General features: G+C 32.6%; 1 protein-coding gene across 1 annotated transcript in view; it reads right to left on the minus strand.

The window, feature by feature from the left end:
- Positions 1–17817, minus strand: part of LOC107440856 (MFS-type transporter SLC18B1) — a 64984-nt gene that overhangs the window by 9352 nt on the left and 37815 nt on the right. The window contains exons 9-11 of the mRNA XM_087152674.1: positions 10442–10533; positions 3048–3143; positions 394–468 (exon numbers count right to left, since the gene is read on the minus strand). Of these exons, the coding sequence (XP_087008800.1) occupies positions 394–468; positions 3048–3143; positions 10442–10533 (263 nt within the window). The remainder of the gene's footprint in view (positions 1–393; positions 469–3047; positions 3144–10441; positions 10534–17817) is intronic.

The raw sequence follows: 17817 nt of genomic DNA on the forward strand, positions 1-17817 counted from the left end.
TTACTTATGGTTATTTGACTGCGTTGATTTAATATAATAAAATAACCGTTTAATAAATTGTTATCTAACCATTTTTTCCGAGAAATTTCTAACAGTGCGCATGCACATTTTTTATTTGAACAAATTGGCCGACGCAGCCGCAGCCAACATATTAAACTCATATATTAAATTACTTACAACATATTGAACTAATATTTTATCCATTAAACAAGACAAATTTTTCTTTTAATTTTTAAAAGAATATTTCGATACTTATTTTTGTTTCTTTGTGCTTCCGAATTTCAAATCCATTAAACACTACTATTTACTTCAAAAAGAATCATTTGGAGTACTTGCATTCATTTTTTTAAAAAAATAACTAAACAAGGTGTATATTTTTAAAATAATATTTACCCTAAAGGAATTGAGAAAGAAACCAATGTTGAAACTAGACTGTATGTTCTAAAATCTTCGGCTAAACCAGAACGCCTGCAAAAGAGAGAGAAAAAAAAATTCGGTTTTTGCTTATATATTTATTCTACTGTTTGTTTTAATATTCAGACAACTGATTTAAATTAATCTCATAATCACACCATAATAATGTGCAATAAATAATTTCAAGAAAATGAAATTTCTAGAAGTAGAATATAAAAATGTGGGAAAGTAATACGAAAGTAAAATATAGGTATTAAACTTTAGAATGAATTGAATAAAAAGATTTTTGTTCTTCAGTTTGCATAAATATGCCATTTGAAAAAAGAAGCATTATGCTTCTTATATGCTTAATTATTCAAACTGCTTATTTTGTTATCGAGCATTTATTTTGCTAATAAGTTTAAGGTTTTATTCACCAATCATACTAAAGTAAAAATCTGTTTTAATTAAAATTAAGAGTCTAACAAAACTAAAGTGAAAAAGTTTTCATTTTAATGTTTCATGAATTATTAATAAATAATAAAGTCGTTGCTGCAAAAAATAAATAAAAATAAAATAAATTATTCAAAAATAAAAATAAACTAATGCAGTTATTTGCAAAGAAACGTGTTAAATTTCCAGAAATTTAATAAAAAAAATCTTTTACAAAAAAAAGCACTAGGACCAAGTTCGCCAACCATAATTATCTGGTAGGTACTTATTGGTTGTTGATTAATTTTCCCAAGTAATTAACATACCGACAAGGAAAAAAAGTCACATGAACCATTAAGACAAATTTTCAACAAAATGTTTGTGAAAAACTGAATTTCGTTTCTTGTCTTTATGAAATAAAGGTATTAGCTTACTTAATTTTAACCCTTTTGCATTCTAAGTTATTTTGAACTTATTATTGGTTTTATCGTGCGCTTTGAACACATGTACAATAAAGAATATAGAAAGTCCAGATCTTATAATAATGAGGGGAACTGTTAACTACGGTATACTATTCCAGAAAAACAACTTTCTGGGTGATTTATCAGAGTATCATATGTACTAAGATAATACAAATAATTTATACAAATAATTTGTACAAATAATTTATAATTTATGTTATAATTTTATAATTATGTTATAATTTTTGAATAGCCGACCCAATTTTTGAGTTTACTACTACTAATATTCAGTTCCGTAGCATTGTCATTTTAAACTTGATCCAGAAGACACGGGAACTTTTGGATCGAGCATTGGGAGAAATTTGCCATCGTGGAGGACTCTTTTGATGGAACTATCCCGCATTTGCGTTACATGGAGAGGAAAACCACGAAAACCTCCCACGGTTAGCCTGACAGCAAGGGGACTCTAACCGCTGATCCAATTACCACTGAGAACATTTTATGTTTGCAGTGTAATTGGTGCTAGTCAGCCATCGTTGGGATTTGAACCCGGTTCACCTGATTGGAAGGCGAACGCTCTATCCCCTGAGCCATCACGACTCAGAAGTAAAGTGAAGGAGGTTCACCTGTGTACCGGATGTTGGGCAATTCTAAATGTAATGAACTTGTGGACCGGGAGAGCCTGGTTTGTAAGGCACTGGGCCCATGTCCAAGAGGTCGTGGGTTCTTTGAGTACAGTATTAATTTGTTATAATTACTTAATTCGAATTAGTTTTTAAAGGGAAAAAACTGTTGTGCAATACCTAGGATTTGTGTGTGCGTCGGACTCACGCTTGTAAGAACGGGGGTTCGAATCCAGCCGGCTGAAGACTCACCGTGTAGTAAATTGTGATTGCTGCAATGTAAATCTGTCGGGTCAAAAGGTTCTCCATGTTCATATAACAAATTACACCTCTGGAGGTACTGAATTGGAGATTGATCGTTCTCTGGTTCAGGCCAAAATTACGATCTGTGGCTGAATGAATGCTTGTAATTGTGGGTTCACTGTATGAACGGGTGTGACGTATGGGTGTGGCAAAAGTCGAAACAAAACTGAACAGGAACTATCGCCCCCATTTCCTTCATGGCTTACGACGACAATAACATTATATACTTTTGAACTTATGACATCAACTAAAAACTTTGTTGTAGTTATTTAAATAACGGCAAAAAAGAAAGAAATTTGAGTACACTATAAACAAACTATCAATTTCTTTGCTGTCCACTAAAAGCGCATGCAATAACATTAATTCATAGCAGTTCGAACAGAACCACGAAAAATTTTTACTTTATCCAGAGTTCATTATAGTGGGGTTTGAGTCGTGGTGGCTCAAGGAATAGAGAGCTCTTCTTTCAATGAGGTGAACCGGGTTCGACTCCCAGCCATAGCAGGACGATTCGAATTCCACCCCCAGCTCGCACCGACCACTGTCCCGATGTAATATCCTCCGTAGTAGACGAATCATGGGTGACAGTCCCCTTGCTGGCAGGCTGGCCGCGGGAGATTTTCGTGGTTTTCCTTTTCGTGTAATTCAAATGCAGGTAAGCTTCATCAAAGAGTCCTCTATGAAGGGAAATTTCTCCCAATACTTGATCCAGGAGTTCTCTTGTTTTCTGGATTGGGGTCAAAGTTACAAGGTAACGGAGTTGAGCATTGATAGTCGTAAACTGAAACTCGGGTCGGTTGTTATAATATAATATAATGGGTTAGACTGTACTTACCTGGCTGCTTTCAAAGCTGCTGAATAGGAACAAGATATGAGAGGACCAGCTCCTAATCCTTTCAGCAATAGACCAGTTATAATCATCCATACTTTTCTATTTAATAAAAAGAGAAATATATATACTTTGTATAGTGTATTAAAAAAAAGGAACATTGCATCACTATTTAAGTTCTGAGACATTTTACACTTCAACCGACATACTACCAATTGTACGACTAAACTTGATATACCATTATTTCACTGTTGTTGTTTTTAATGACATTTGGAGAAACCTCACTCATTTGTGAGACTGCTTCCACAATTTAGATATAGATATGAAGGGGAAGAAAATTTTTTTAACCTGTTATAAAACAAAATTCAATACAAAATTTTTAACAAAATTTTAAGTTTTAAAGGTAATAAAAGTGGGCAACAAATCTTAAAACATATAGAGCAAATTAAAATTGTAAATATAGTAAAATTAATAAATTTGATGGGTCACGTCTGTGGATAGTCACAACTTGGTAAAAAGGTAAAAAGCTCGATAATTTTTACCGTAGTGCTTTGGTGCCGGTTTTGATAAAATTGACATTATGATTTTATAATATGTGATCTGTTTTGGAATATTTGGTAAAGTTTTGTAATTATTACAAAATGGGTCCGCATGCATTCAACTATTAATTCGGTTAAATTTACCTTTCTGTTTCGTGTTCTTTACTAATTGTGTGTTGATAAGGCTTATAATTTTGAAAAACCAAACTTTCCGGTAAACTGTTACCATATAGACGAAAAAAAACCGAATGAATTGTTTAAATACTGTATATTTTGATTTTATTAACTAGAATTATGGGATTTTTTTACCAGAAATATCATTAACAATCATGCGGTAATTTTACCGGAATTTTTCTCACCGTGTAGAGTAATGGAATCTCAACTGTGCCTGATGACAATCCCAGGTTTCAATCGCTTAGAAGTTACTACTAATACTTTCTTAGAAAACCACAAAAACCTCCCACGGTTAGCCTAACGGCAAGGTTACTCTATCCCATGATCCGCCTAGCACTGAGGATATTTTCTTAGAGTTCTCACATTGCAACTAGAGTTTTGCCGGTCTATAAAATTAACAAACAAAAGGCACAAAATAAAAATGCCCCTCAATATTAAAAAAGTCATAAGGGTCGCCGACGCTGTCAACTCAACGTTGCGATTTGTCTTATTGCGAAAAAATAATGTAACTTAGAAACTTGAAATTACTATGGCGTTTAGAAACGTATACGGGGATTACGATGGAATAAAAAAAATTAACATTCTATAATATTTTCGAGAATTATTAACTGTTAAACTTTTTGGAAATAATACCATGCAGACCGCTCTACATTCGGGCGTCAGGAATGAACCAAAATTCTAACGCAACTTCTTAAAATTTGACAAGCTGAAAGGACCCATTTGTCTATGAAAAAACACAGAATTCTTTTCTAATTTGTTTGAAAATAGTTGCCATTTTGAGTGCTTTATTTTTATGTGAATATTTTCTCACTATTTTGCTTTGCGTTGCAATTTGATTTGATGCTCAAAATTTATAAGAATTGGAAATTTAAAATTACGAAAGAGTGTAGAAAAAAAGTTTAGAAAAAACGATGAAACAAAATATGATGAATAAAATTCGACTATTAGTTAAAAATTATATGCAGTTAAACTTGTAGAAAATAAAAAAAAACGTATTGGCCGATCAATTTCTGCTTTTTTCTTTGCTTTAATAATTCACTATTTATCAATTGTGGTAGAAAAATATTTTTCATCTAGAATTATCTTTATTTCTTTATTTTATAAGCTCACACCCGAGTAGATGTCAGTGAAATATAACAGGAGAGAGATTATATGTTACCAATTATAAATCTAAACATTCAACCGATGATTATTTTTCAAATCTAGGTAATCATTCATTTCATTAAGATAAACACATCGACATAATTTTATGTAAGTAATTTCATGTAATAAACAAATGATGGCTTTGGGGGATTGAAAGCCTGATGATTCTCCTTCGCAAACATTCGAATCAATATTATTTGAAAAGAATTGTGTATTTTTCCCTACCTTTGTATTCATTATAACAACTGTAGTGTATCTACCACTACAAAAATAGAATTCCAATTCACTAGTATATAAGGCATGTCAACTCGATTCCATGCTGGGGTACCTTTTCATAGACGAAAGTTGACATTGTCGATAACTCCTCTCCATGCATTGGTGTCCACCTTGACTGAATTTCCCACTTCAAACTGAATACGCCTATATTATCAAAAACGCCCTCTATAATTTGAACACGCCTACTTCGATGAATGGCCCACATTGTACTGTTGACTTGCTATTTGTGACATTGTCCTCCTCTTACTGTTGTTTCTCACTCTTGATCACATACAACGTAAAACATATACATTCGACTGCCAACAGCAACACAGGAGCGACAGTGAACTTAATACAGCACTCAAAAGTGCGGTGATCTTAATACATCTCTCCCGGATTCTCACAAAACAGCAATGAATGAACTTGTGGTATCCTTACATCGAATTCTATCACACATATAATTCTGGTGAGGGAGTACTGTTTTGTATCTACCACTACAAAATATAATTCCAATTCACTAAAGACATATGTTAACACGATTCTATGGTGGAGTGTTCCTCTTTCTGGATCTTCACTCAATGACTACTCACGACCCAATGATCAGACTCATGGAGCTCTTCCTGACCCGACCGAATTAGGTAGTTAGGGAATTGCGACTCACGACTCACGCTGTTTATCAATCGCAGCTGCTGATCTAGAATATGGCCACTTATCATCACCACGGACGTGGCGGAAAAAGACAAACCGAGACTCCAACACGAAACTCAACGATACAGGAGATACAACGATGGATGGAAATTCCACATGAGGAATGCGGACGTGGCGGAAAGCGTCAAACCGAAAGCCCGAGACGTAATCCTATGACGATTGAACCACCCACGGATCCAATGGAATTAGAGATATATGAGAGAATGATGGAAGCATACGGGAAAATAAACAGTGAAGCAAGCGAACTAAACAGTGAAGCAAGCGAACTGCTTGAAAAAACAAGAAACTATAACCAGCAAATCAAGTCTGAAATGCAGACTACATCAGCGGAAGTCACTGACACAGAAATTCATGAAAGCGGCCGGCTTTTGGAGCAGACAGTGAGTGTGTCATCCGTAGATTCGGAAAGTTCATCCAAAAATATCACCGAGCCCCCCCTCAAAAAACGAAAACGTAAAAAGAGAAAGAAAAACAAAGCTACAAAGCCTGTTGAAAATTTATCCACTACTACAAATATCAGCCCTCCACCACTACTAGATGTCGCCACTTCCTTGCAGCAATCTGACAACGAAGAAAATCCTGACTTGACCCAACCCATGGAGGATTATAATTCAGCTGCGGCTCCACCCACAATTTCAGAAACAGAACCACCAATCATGCATATCAAAGTTCTAGTCCGTGGACTCACAGCATGTACCAATACAGATCATATCTCCCATGAATTGGCCAAGACAAGCATTATAACAAACAAAGTGATTCAGTTTAAAAGAAAAGTGGGCGAGGCCTATCGGCTCCTCCCACTCTTTCTCACAATATTGATCAAAACAGAACAAAATAACCAAATCTACTCAGTAACCAATATTTGTGACCTTCCCGTGAAAATTGAAAGATTTCGTGGAGGGAATAGCCCAATACAATGTTATAACTGCCAGAATTTCGGCCACACACAACGAATGTGCAAATCTCAACCAAGATGTCTAAAATGTGCCGCCGACCACCGTTCCTATCAGTGCCATAAGGATAAAACTTCACCACCTAAATGTTGCAACTGCGGAGAAGCACATACTGCAAATTACACAGGTTGCAGCAACCGTCCCCCCAGGAGAGGCCTTCGCGCAACTCCTGATAAAATCCCATCAAGAACGATAGGTCAAGCCCATAGACTTGCATCAATTATCAAAGAACTTAAAGAACTCTTAAAAAACCGAGATGTATTTCAACTGCTGCAAACAATTATGAGGGAGACTACTCCGGAATAATTTCACTTTAGGACTAAAACTGAACTCTTCTCTGACTTTAAATATGCATCTCTATAAATTACAATTTAATAATCTTGAATGCTTCACACTAGATTACGCCACTAAAGGCCTGGTTTCTTAGGACAGGACGCCGTCAGCTGGAAATACGCGCTAACCTCTGATTGGTCCATTTGTGAGTTTGATAGTATACGTCATCGAGCGCTCATCTTGAATTACAATTGCCGTCCAACTCAACTGCAGTTGGATTACAACGTGACGTTAATCACAGAAGCAATGGCGGACAACTTCCAACAGTACATTGAAATCAGCCAAGATTTTGATTTTGACATTAAACATAGCACTCTTCATTTAGCTCAGCTATAATGTGTTTTTTCTTGGACAAAGTCATTATTTGTTCTCTAAAACACTGGTCGACAATAATAAAATCAATACAAATTCAAAATAAATATTTGTTTACGTTATTAACGCATGCGCAATTAGAGATAATGTCTGCGTTGAACCGACTGCTCACGCTGAGCTAACAAAAAAGTATTTTTTTGGCGTCAGCTCTACGTCAACTTTCCGCTGACGCCCAGATAAGGCGCTAGTTCTAAGAAACCAGGCCTCGAGCTAACAAACCAGTATTTTGTTGGCATCAGCGGGACGTTGACGTCACGCTGACGCTCAGATAAGGCGTTTGTCCTAAGAAACCAGACCTTTAGGCTTCACAAAATTTGTAATTTCTTCCTGATTCTGATTACCGATTTTGTATATTCTTTGCTATCATCAACTCTGATTCCTGACTCTGTAAATATCTATGCTTTCATCAATTTGTCTCCCGATTTTATATATACTTACGCTATCATCAACATTAAACACTCAATTTCAAATTTCTACTGATCATCAATGTAAATATCACAGATTAAGTTTGTATATCATGTTTTCATATCTAATCATGGCTATTTTCAATTTTCTTTGCAATTCATGTAAACCTTCGATCTAGTTGTACTTTCTAGTCATGGCAATATTATTATGTAACCATACTATCATATAACTCAAAATGACTATATACACTGTATTATTTTCATGATGGATGGGTTAGAGGCCGCTGCGCGGCCTAGGTACCCAATTTATTTTAAATAAAGTAAGTAAAGTCTATGGTGGAGTATCTTTTCATAGAGGAAGGTTGACATTGTCGATAACTCCTCTCCATACCATAAAAACAAAAACTATTAAACTCTATCGATTCATCAGCGTTTGAATTGCTTAACGTGACAACTTTATCTGTCAACAATGAGCAATCAATCAAATGAAACGCTACATTTAATATGTCAAACAAATCGTTTAAATAACATTGATTTAAAGCATTATCTTATTTTTGATTTTTTTTTTCTGAAGTGAAATATGGGAGAGTAGAAGTATTGTGCTCTAATTTATTTTTCGACTTAAGAACTTTCATGAGAAAACCCTAAAAAAGCATTCCATTAATAAAAAAGAAGTCTGAAAAACCATAAAAAAACCTTGCACAAAGAAAATATTTCTTGATGGCGTCGATTTTCTTTTTCTGCTGTAAAGTTAGACGGTGCTTTTGAAATGGCTTTAAAATAAAATTGGATAAATATTCTTTATAATGTAATGTCGCTCAAAAACGCCGAGAAATTTTTCAATAGATATTTTTATTTGTTTTTTCATAAAAAGTAAAATATTTATCGAGTTGAAATTAGACTGAAAATATTTCAAATCTTCCAAATTTAGAAAACTGTCAAATGTAAATTTTTAAGTGTCTTTTTTTCTTTTATTTTAAGTCCAACGAGTGAAATTTTTACGTTTTGTTTTCCAAAACCACAACAGAACAAATCACGCATTCTACATTTTACATTTAAAAACATAAAACTTAATTGCAACATAAAAACTTAATTTTCGAAAGTATTCTTCCAATTGTTTTAAAAATGCAAACAACTGGAGTGTTTTGTGTATTTTAAGTCTAATCAAGAGAGAAAGGAACAGACAAAGAATATTCATTACTAAATATTCAATTTTAAATTTTAAAAAAGTTCTTTTTCTTGAATTTATTGAACGAGAACCATTCGATTTGGTTCACATTTACATTTCGTCATGGAAAATTTCAAAAGTTAAAATCATGTAAAAGCTTTCAAGCCTTACCTTTAAAAAAATGTCTCTTATTATTAAACAAATTAATAAAAAATAAATAAAGAATTATTAAAATTTATTTATTGTGTAAAATAAGTTTTGGATGAAGCAATTTTATCTTAGTCTGCAAAAACTTTTTAAATCACCCAGAAAATTTTAAAAATATTGCGAAATGCACAAAAAATAAAATTAACAGTTAAAAAATTTAAAATTAAATTTGAAATAAAAATTTTAAATAAAATGGAAAATTAAAATTACGTAACAATCTCAATAAATAAAGCATTTTTTCCTTTTATTATTTTCACGCTAAATCAAACGAAATCAAACGCAAGTCGGTCAGATTTATAGTTCAGAATAATGTTAAGGAATTTATTCGCATAAACATAAGTCGTAAATAGTACATTTTTATTGAAAAAATGTACTACTTACTAAAGAGAAAAGGGTTCTCAATAGTTTAGCGTAGGCAAAAAATCCTTCTTTTTTGGATGTACAGCATTAACAAAAGAAAAATACAATTAAATTCCATTTTTTTCTGTACCATTAGGATATTTTAAATTATAATTAATTGAACAAATATAACATTTACAGTCTCTAGCCAAATTATTAGACACACCGTAAGACTTTATGTAAAATCTTAATTATCAGGTGATACTCTATACAGCTTTATTGTTTTTACACTACTATTTGCACTTGTTTACGTTCGTGTATCAATGGGTTAACATTGTAATGCAATACGTCTAAAATAAATACAAATAAGAAGTATATTTAAAATCTCCTAAATAAAAACCCTCAAATATAACAATATTGCCTATAAACTCGTGCAAAGCGTGTCATTATTAAAACACTACAGTGCTTCTAATGATTTAATCTAATTATTATAATATACTAGTATAATGCTTGATGTAATAAATATTCTATATTTATATAATACATCGTCTAATGTATCCAGTCGTTGAATTTATATTATATATCGTCTCATTTAACCCATTGATACGTTAACGTAAACAAGTGCAAACAGTCTGTGTAAAAACAATAAAGCTGTATAGAGTATCACCTGATAATTAAGATTTTACATAGAATCTTAAGAGTGTGTCTAATAATTTGGCAAGGGACTGTATGTACTGTAACCTGTTGTTTTTAATTCATCTATCATTGTTAATATACAGCATAAAATGAATGAAATCTTTCTTACGGTTTGAAGTTAATAAAAGATGCTGGTCCTATAAGAACGAAGGCAACTGTCATTATCATACAACCTCCAGTTTGTAGTAAGAACTCACCACCCTGTGGAAGATTGTTTACATTAAGCTTGAATAACATTCAAAATATAAATATGTATAGTTGAAAATAATAACATTCAAGTAAAGTGATCACATTTAAATAGAGCGATTTAAATTTGCATTAACCCGTTGGACCGGTGAATGAAAAAAAATATGGCCTGCACGTTCCGAGTGTAGTAAGAAATACGAATACATACTAATATAAACATGAATAATTTAAAATATAAACATGTAATGTCGAAAATAAGGAAAATAAAGGAAGAAAAGGTTGCTAACATAAACAAATACCACGTGTCAACAACCAATCAGGATCTCTGTTTGCCGATATCCTATTGACAATAATGAGTATATTCGCACAAAACCCGATATTTACTTTTCTGAAAGATTTCTAATTTCTTTAAAAATGAACACGATTACAATGTGATTTTAAAAAAATAATTCTGCAGCGTTATTTTAGAAACATTTATTTTTATCCCCTTAGTTACAAATGAAACGTTTTGGACACATATTTTTTGAGATATTTTAAATTAATATCAACCCATCCACATATTATTTTTAAAAATAAAATTTTTTTTAAAAGAAGGAACACGCAAACTGTACGTTTTTTCTTTCTTTTTATTTAAAAAAAAATTACGTTTACGCACCAGTGCTTAACATTTCAGTACAGACTTTATCTGCCTAATGTGAAATGAAAAGTTTAAAAAAGACGATACATTCGCCTTCTATACGGGAACATAAATTCCTGTTTAACAACAAAAGCTATTAAAAAACACTTTCGTTTAAGCCTGATATTAAATAAAGACACAAATAAATGAGAAAGAGGGAATTATTTAAAAAAAAAAAAAAGAATCTAAATCATTGGAGTAAAAGAAACGGGGGGGAAAAAACTTAAAAGTAACGGATAAATCTGCACTTCTTCCTTTAAAACTGGAAAAGTATTTAGTTCTCAAATATATCCAAGCAAAATTGTTTAATCATCCGCAAATACTCGACGCAAACTTAAATGTAGCAGAAAGTACGTTTGAATTTAAATGTCAGTGTCCACAGTTATTCCTATGATGGAAGAAAAAAGAAGATGATGAGTTAAACGTTGACCACACATGAGTTGTCTTCAAACCATTTTTGACAAATAGATACCATTTAATAAAACTTTTTTAAAATATGAAATATGCTAAAATTTTTCATTTCGATATTCGCTTTGCGTTATATTATATTATATTATAACCGTCGTTGAAGAGCAGACCCAATTTTATGGGTTTAAGACTATTAATGTTCAATTCCGTAGCCTTGTCATTTTGAACCCAATCCAGAAGACAAGGGAACTCCTGGATCGAATATTGGGAGAAATTTGTCTTCGTGGAGGACTTTTTGAGGGAACTAACCCGGATTTGCGTTACATGGAGAGGAAGACCTCGAGAACCTCCCACGGTTAGCCTGAAGGCAAGGGGTCTGGTCGGGTGAAAAATTGTTGTTGTTGTTGTTGACTTAAGCCTGTTAACGCAAACAGGTGAGATTGTTCTTGTTCTCCAGTGGCGCCATCTATGGCAAAGAGTTCTACTTCTGCCACACCCATACGTCACACCAGTTTATAGAACAGACCCATTAATAAATCCACAGATCGTAATTTTGACATGAATCAGAGAACGATCCATCTCCAATCCAGTACCCCCAGAGGTATTGATTTGTTATGAGTACATGGAGGACTTTGAGATTCGACAGATTTAACGTGCTTCCGTCACCATTTTACTACACTGTGAGTCTTCGGCCGGCGAGGTTCGAACCCACAAACTGTCGGACATGGGGCCAGCGATCTACCGACCAGGCTATCCCGGCCCGGAAATATTGCTAAGGAGATTATACATTTGTGAAAATGAATAGCTTGTTACTAAATTTATTTTTCGAAAATCTGAGTGCAAAAAGTTAGTCTGAGGAGTATAATATAAAATTGAAGAAAAGCCATCTTTGAATAAAGCAAAGCAGCGTGAAGAAAGCACAAACATCAAATACACAGTTCTATAGTGAAAAGCCTTCATTAGTGATAAAATTAAGGGAAAACAGAGAGTCACATAATTAAACAAGTTACAACAAGGATGGAAGAGCTCTAAAAATAGGGTAGGAGGACAAGTTTAAAGAACATAATCGGGCAAAAGAAGGGAGAAAAGAAACAGATGAGGAGAAGGTAAAACCTGAGGATGTTTAAACAAGAAGAAAATTAAAAAGAAATAAGTTTTCGAACATTTAAGAAGATTGAAACACAAGAAAGTTCATTCACTAAAATATTCGAATATTTCAAGGGAATCTAAAATGTAAAAAGATTCCATGAAATCTAGATCAGTGGCTGGGAAGGAGATGAAAACTCAAACCTATAACAACAAGTTCATAAGTTATAAATTTCTCTTTTCATTAGTTTCTCAAATTGTTTTTCAAAACTGTCTTCCTAGTACAAATTTCTCGAGTTTTTAATTTTTTTTTTCATTCCTTAAACGAGTATTTATAGCATAATTATTTTGGCTACATAGTTTTTTTTTTCATAAAATTCTCTTTTGAAAATCTTCGTCATTCATTTCTGTTCATATCAATCTTTCTAGAAAAACTATTTTAGAAACATATAATTTTTATTACAAAATCTAAGCAGCGAGTCGGAGTCGTAAAATTTTTCTGACTCGACTCCACTTAGTTAAAAATTAGACTTTTCAGACTAAAAGTATTATTTGTTATTATTTTCTGCCAATAAATGCTAATAAGAATGCAAGCAAAAATTTTACACGAATTAATGCTTATTATTATTATTATTATTATGACAATTACTTATTGCAAACTTACTAAATCACATTTGAAATTTCATCTGATTTGAATATTACAGTTCAACAATTTTGAATTCTAATCGAAAAAAATGTGCAACTTTTGAAATATTTTTCCCATTAACTTAAATTGGGTCTTATACAATTCAGTTTCTAAGAAACAATACCACACTAGTTTAGATACCAAATTTAAGTGCACAAATAACAAAATTATATTTTTAACATAAAACATTAATAACTATTGTTCTCGAGATTGGTATTATTCGATTCTGCGTGAAATACGACAGTAGTTTGACTAAATAGCTTTCTGCAAGTTCCCTTCCTTTCTCGCCAAAACCCGTCATTCGAGATCGAACAACTTTTTACCATTTACTATAAGAAGATTACTTAACATTCTTTTATAGGTCTGAATTTTTCTATTTGAATGTTTTTGATTATGTTGAGTAGTAATTTTACCGTACAAATGTATTATGGTATATTTCTAAGACGTATATAAAAACCTTCATCTCATAAAAACTACGATATATTTTTATTTGTGCGGGCTCAAAATATTATGTGGTACATGGTAAATTATATGGTACAAGGGCCAAAGTAAGTGTTCGAAATTTCTGCCACCGGCTACAATGTACACCTCACATCGTCGGCGCATGGACATTCGAACATTCTGCAATACTCCAGGCATATCTCACAGGCAGCTACTGCGATTCTTGCAACCAGCATTATCAACAGGGGTGTCATAAACCAGTGTTTTCATATGACTCTAGAAATCAAGACATGATAGGTCGGGTGACCGAGGAGGCCATATAATTTTTTCAATGTATTATTATAGCGATTTTTCACTTATGGTCTCTTTTCTTTATGGTGCTTCTGTGTACGTCACCGCTTCAGGAAAGCATCTCCGACCCCACATTGCTATATGATTTCGAGTCGTCAGGATGCCCCCTACCCCTCTTAAAAGTTCTGAAACGCTTAACTGAGACACCCTGCATATATATCGAATATCGTTAAATTCGGTCCCGTAGTTCTAGAGATAATCGACCAAGTCTGCAAATTCTCTTAATTTCTTACGCCAATGTGTATATAGATAGATAGATAGATAGATAGATGATAGATAGATAACATATAGAACATTTAAGGCAATAAATTTTTCAATACTTATACTTTCAATACCTATACTTGCTTGCGAACAGTGTGCAAAATCTTTTATTGGCTGATTCAATACGAGTCTTCCAATTTCACATTTTATAATTCCGGAATACTACTTGAATATTTGAAATGATTTTAAAACTTTGTGCAAAACTCATAAATAATGGATTTGCAATAAACATACGAAGAGTTCAGTACTCTAGTGCTGTTTCTTAATGAGTGAACGCATTAAAACATTGATTAACTGCAACTCTAGTCTGGTATTTATATTCAGGCCTATTTAATATTTTGACTTTCAATAATTTTTATGAAGAGCGAACTATTTGCTACTGATTAACTTTATGCCTCGCAAACTTAAACGTCTTAAAATAACATGAAGCTCATAATGCAGTACTTATTTCGTTTTAGTAATTGTACAGGGAGTAAATAAAATTAATGCATGAATTGTGAAATTAAAAAAAAATTCATTCGTTACTGAAAATAAAGATTTTGCAATTGTTTTTTATTATTTAAATATCTTTTGACTTTTTATTCTTCATATTACAGATTTTCCAAGTCAAAATTTTTGATGGTTCGGACTGATCAGTTTTGATGGATGAAATTCGGACTGATTTATGATGGGTCAACACAAAAAAAAAATTGTTTTGATGGTAAATTCCTGAGAACCAACAAGAATTCCTATTAAACCATCATGGAAATGCATCGTTGGAACCATCCTGGACCATCATGGATTGTTGGTCCATGAAAATCAAACTTCTCTTGATGTTTAACCATCATAGTATTAAAGTAACATTTTCCTGAATGGAATGATGGAAGTTTGTTGGCACATCAAACACCATGAACGCATGATGGAAAATGTTGGATGATGGTAACCATCAAATGATGTTGGACCATCATGAATCGCACTGAAACCAACATGAACCATCAAAATGTTTTCACGGGACTATCAAGAATTTTGATTTGGGTTGAACACAAATATCTCTACTACTTCCTCTCATAAATTTTGGAAATGAATTTTGTATAGTAATTGCTATCCAAACTATATTTTTTTGGTTAAGCCAGTGGAATAATAACAAGTTAGGTGAATCTTGGCAATTTTACCGCAAACATTTTATTTTATTTTATTTTTTTTTACTATAGACTTTAGAAGTGACCGAGCTTTTAAAATAAAAATCTTGAAAAAAAGTAAATTTTTCTACCGTCCTTCGCAACAAAAGCTATTTGTGGCATTGTTTAAGGTAAAAAGTAAGAAAGACTTCAAATTCAAAATTCAATTATTTTCGAACAAATTAGAAATTCAAAAAAATATCATGCTAAGCTTACAGATAAAAATGATTCTTTCAATATGAAAATTTTTACTCCGTAATTACATTTTTGGGGCTACGTAGGTATTTTTACAAGTTTAGCAGTTAATTCTAAAACTAATTCAAGAATGTCATTTTTTTTTTATTCTTTCGAACTTCCTGCACGTTTTACTGAGCTTTTTCGAAATTTTTAGATTCTAAATCTCATAATTTTTGCTCAAAAAAAAAAATAAAAAAAAAAAAAAAGAAAAAAAAAAAAAGAAACACTGCGCGAAATAGAACATCTAAAACAATGGACAAGACATCTCGTGCAACTTTTTTATCTATAAAATAAGTTATATTTACTTTTATCATAAACTTTGTATAAAACTGTTTCAAATAGTCAACATATACAATTAAAATAATGAATTTAGAATAATATAAAACCCTTCAGAATTAAGAAATTTGCTATGATCACGGAGCAAAACCGTATCCAAAAGATCGATTAACCGTAACGAAAACCAAATAGAACAGAGAACTCAATCTTTTTATACGAAATATGTGTCGATTCAATGAAACATTCTGAGATCTTTCAATTGAATGCTTTAACCGCTTCCCTGATTATTCCGAGTTAACTCGGATATGTATATATTGCAAGCATTTATTATCCCGAGTTAACTCGGATATGTATATATTGCAAGCATTTATTATCCCGAGTTAACTCGGATATGTATATATTGCAAGCATTTATTATTCCGAGTTAACTCGGATATGCATATATTGCAAGCATTTATTATCCCGAGTTAACTCGGATATGTATATATTGCAAGCATTTATTATCCCGAGTTAACTCGGATATGTATATATTGCAAGCATTTATTATCCCGAGTTAACTCGGATATGCACATATTGCAAGCATTTATTATCCCGAGTTAACTCGGATATGTATATATTGCAAGCATTTATTATCCCGAGTTAACTCGGATATGCACATATTGCAAGCATTTATTATCCCGAGTTAACTCGGATATGCATATATTGCAAGCATTTATTATCCCGAGTTAACTCGGATATGTATATATTGCAAGCATTTATTATCCCGAGTTAACTCGGATATGTATATATTGCAAGCATTTATTATCCCGAGTTAACTCGGATATGTATATATTGCAAGCATTTATTATTCCGAGTTAACTCGGATATGCACATATTGCAAGCATTTATTATCCCGAGTTAACTCGGATATGTATATATTGCAAGCATTTATTATCCCGAGTTAACTCGGATATGTATATATTGCAAGCATTTATTATCCCGAGTTAACTCGGATATGTATATATTGCAAGCATTTATTATCCCGAGTTAACTCGGATATGTATATATTGCAAGCATTTATTATCCCGAGTTAACTCGGATATGCATATATTGCAAGCATTTATTTTCCCGAGTTAACTCGGATATGCACATATTGCAAGCATTTATTATCCCGAGTTAACTCGGATATGTATATATTGCAAGCATTTATTATCCCGAGTTAACTCGGATATGTATATATTGCAAGCATTTATTATCCCGAGTTAACTCGGATATGTATATATTGCAAGCATTTATTATCCCGAGTTAACTCGGATATGTATATATTGCAAGCATTTATTTTCCCGAGTTAACTCGGATATGCATATATTGCAAGCATTTATTTTCCCGAGTTAACTCGGATATGTATATATTGCAAGCATTTATTATCCCGAGTTAACTCGGATATGCATATATTGCAAGCATTTATTATCCCGAGTTAACTCGGATATGTATATATTGCAAGCATTTATTATCCCGAGTTAACTCGGATATGTATATATTGCAAGCATTTATTATCCCGAGTTAACTCGGATATGCATATATTGCAAGCATTTATTTTCCCGAGTTAACTCGGATATGTATATATTGCAAGCATTTATTATCCCGAGTTAACTCGGATATGTATATATTGCAAGCATTTATTATCCCCAGTTAACTCGGATATGTATATATTGCAAGCATTTATTATACCGAGTTAACTCG

This window comes from Parasteatoda tepidariorum, chromosome 10, assembly GCF_982258835.1.
Source record: "Parasteatoda tepidariorum strain Cologne lab strain chromosome 10, Ptep-v5.0, whole genome shotgun sequence".
Lineage (NCBI taxonomy): Eukaryota > Metazoa > Arthropoda > Arachnida > Araneae > Theridiidae > Parasteatoda > Parasteatoda tepidariorum.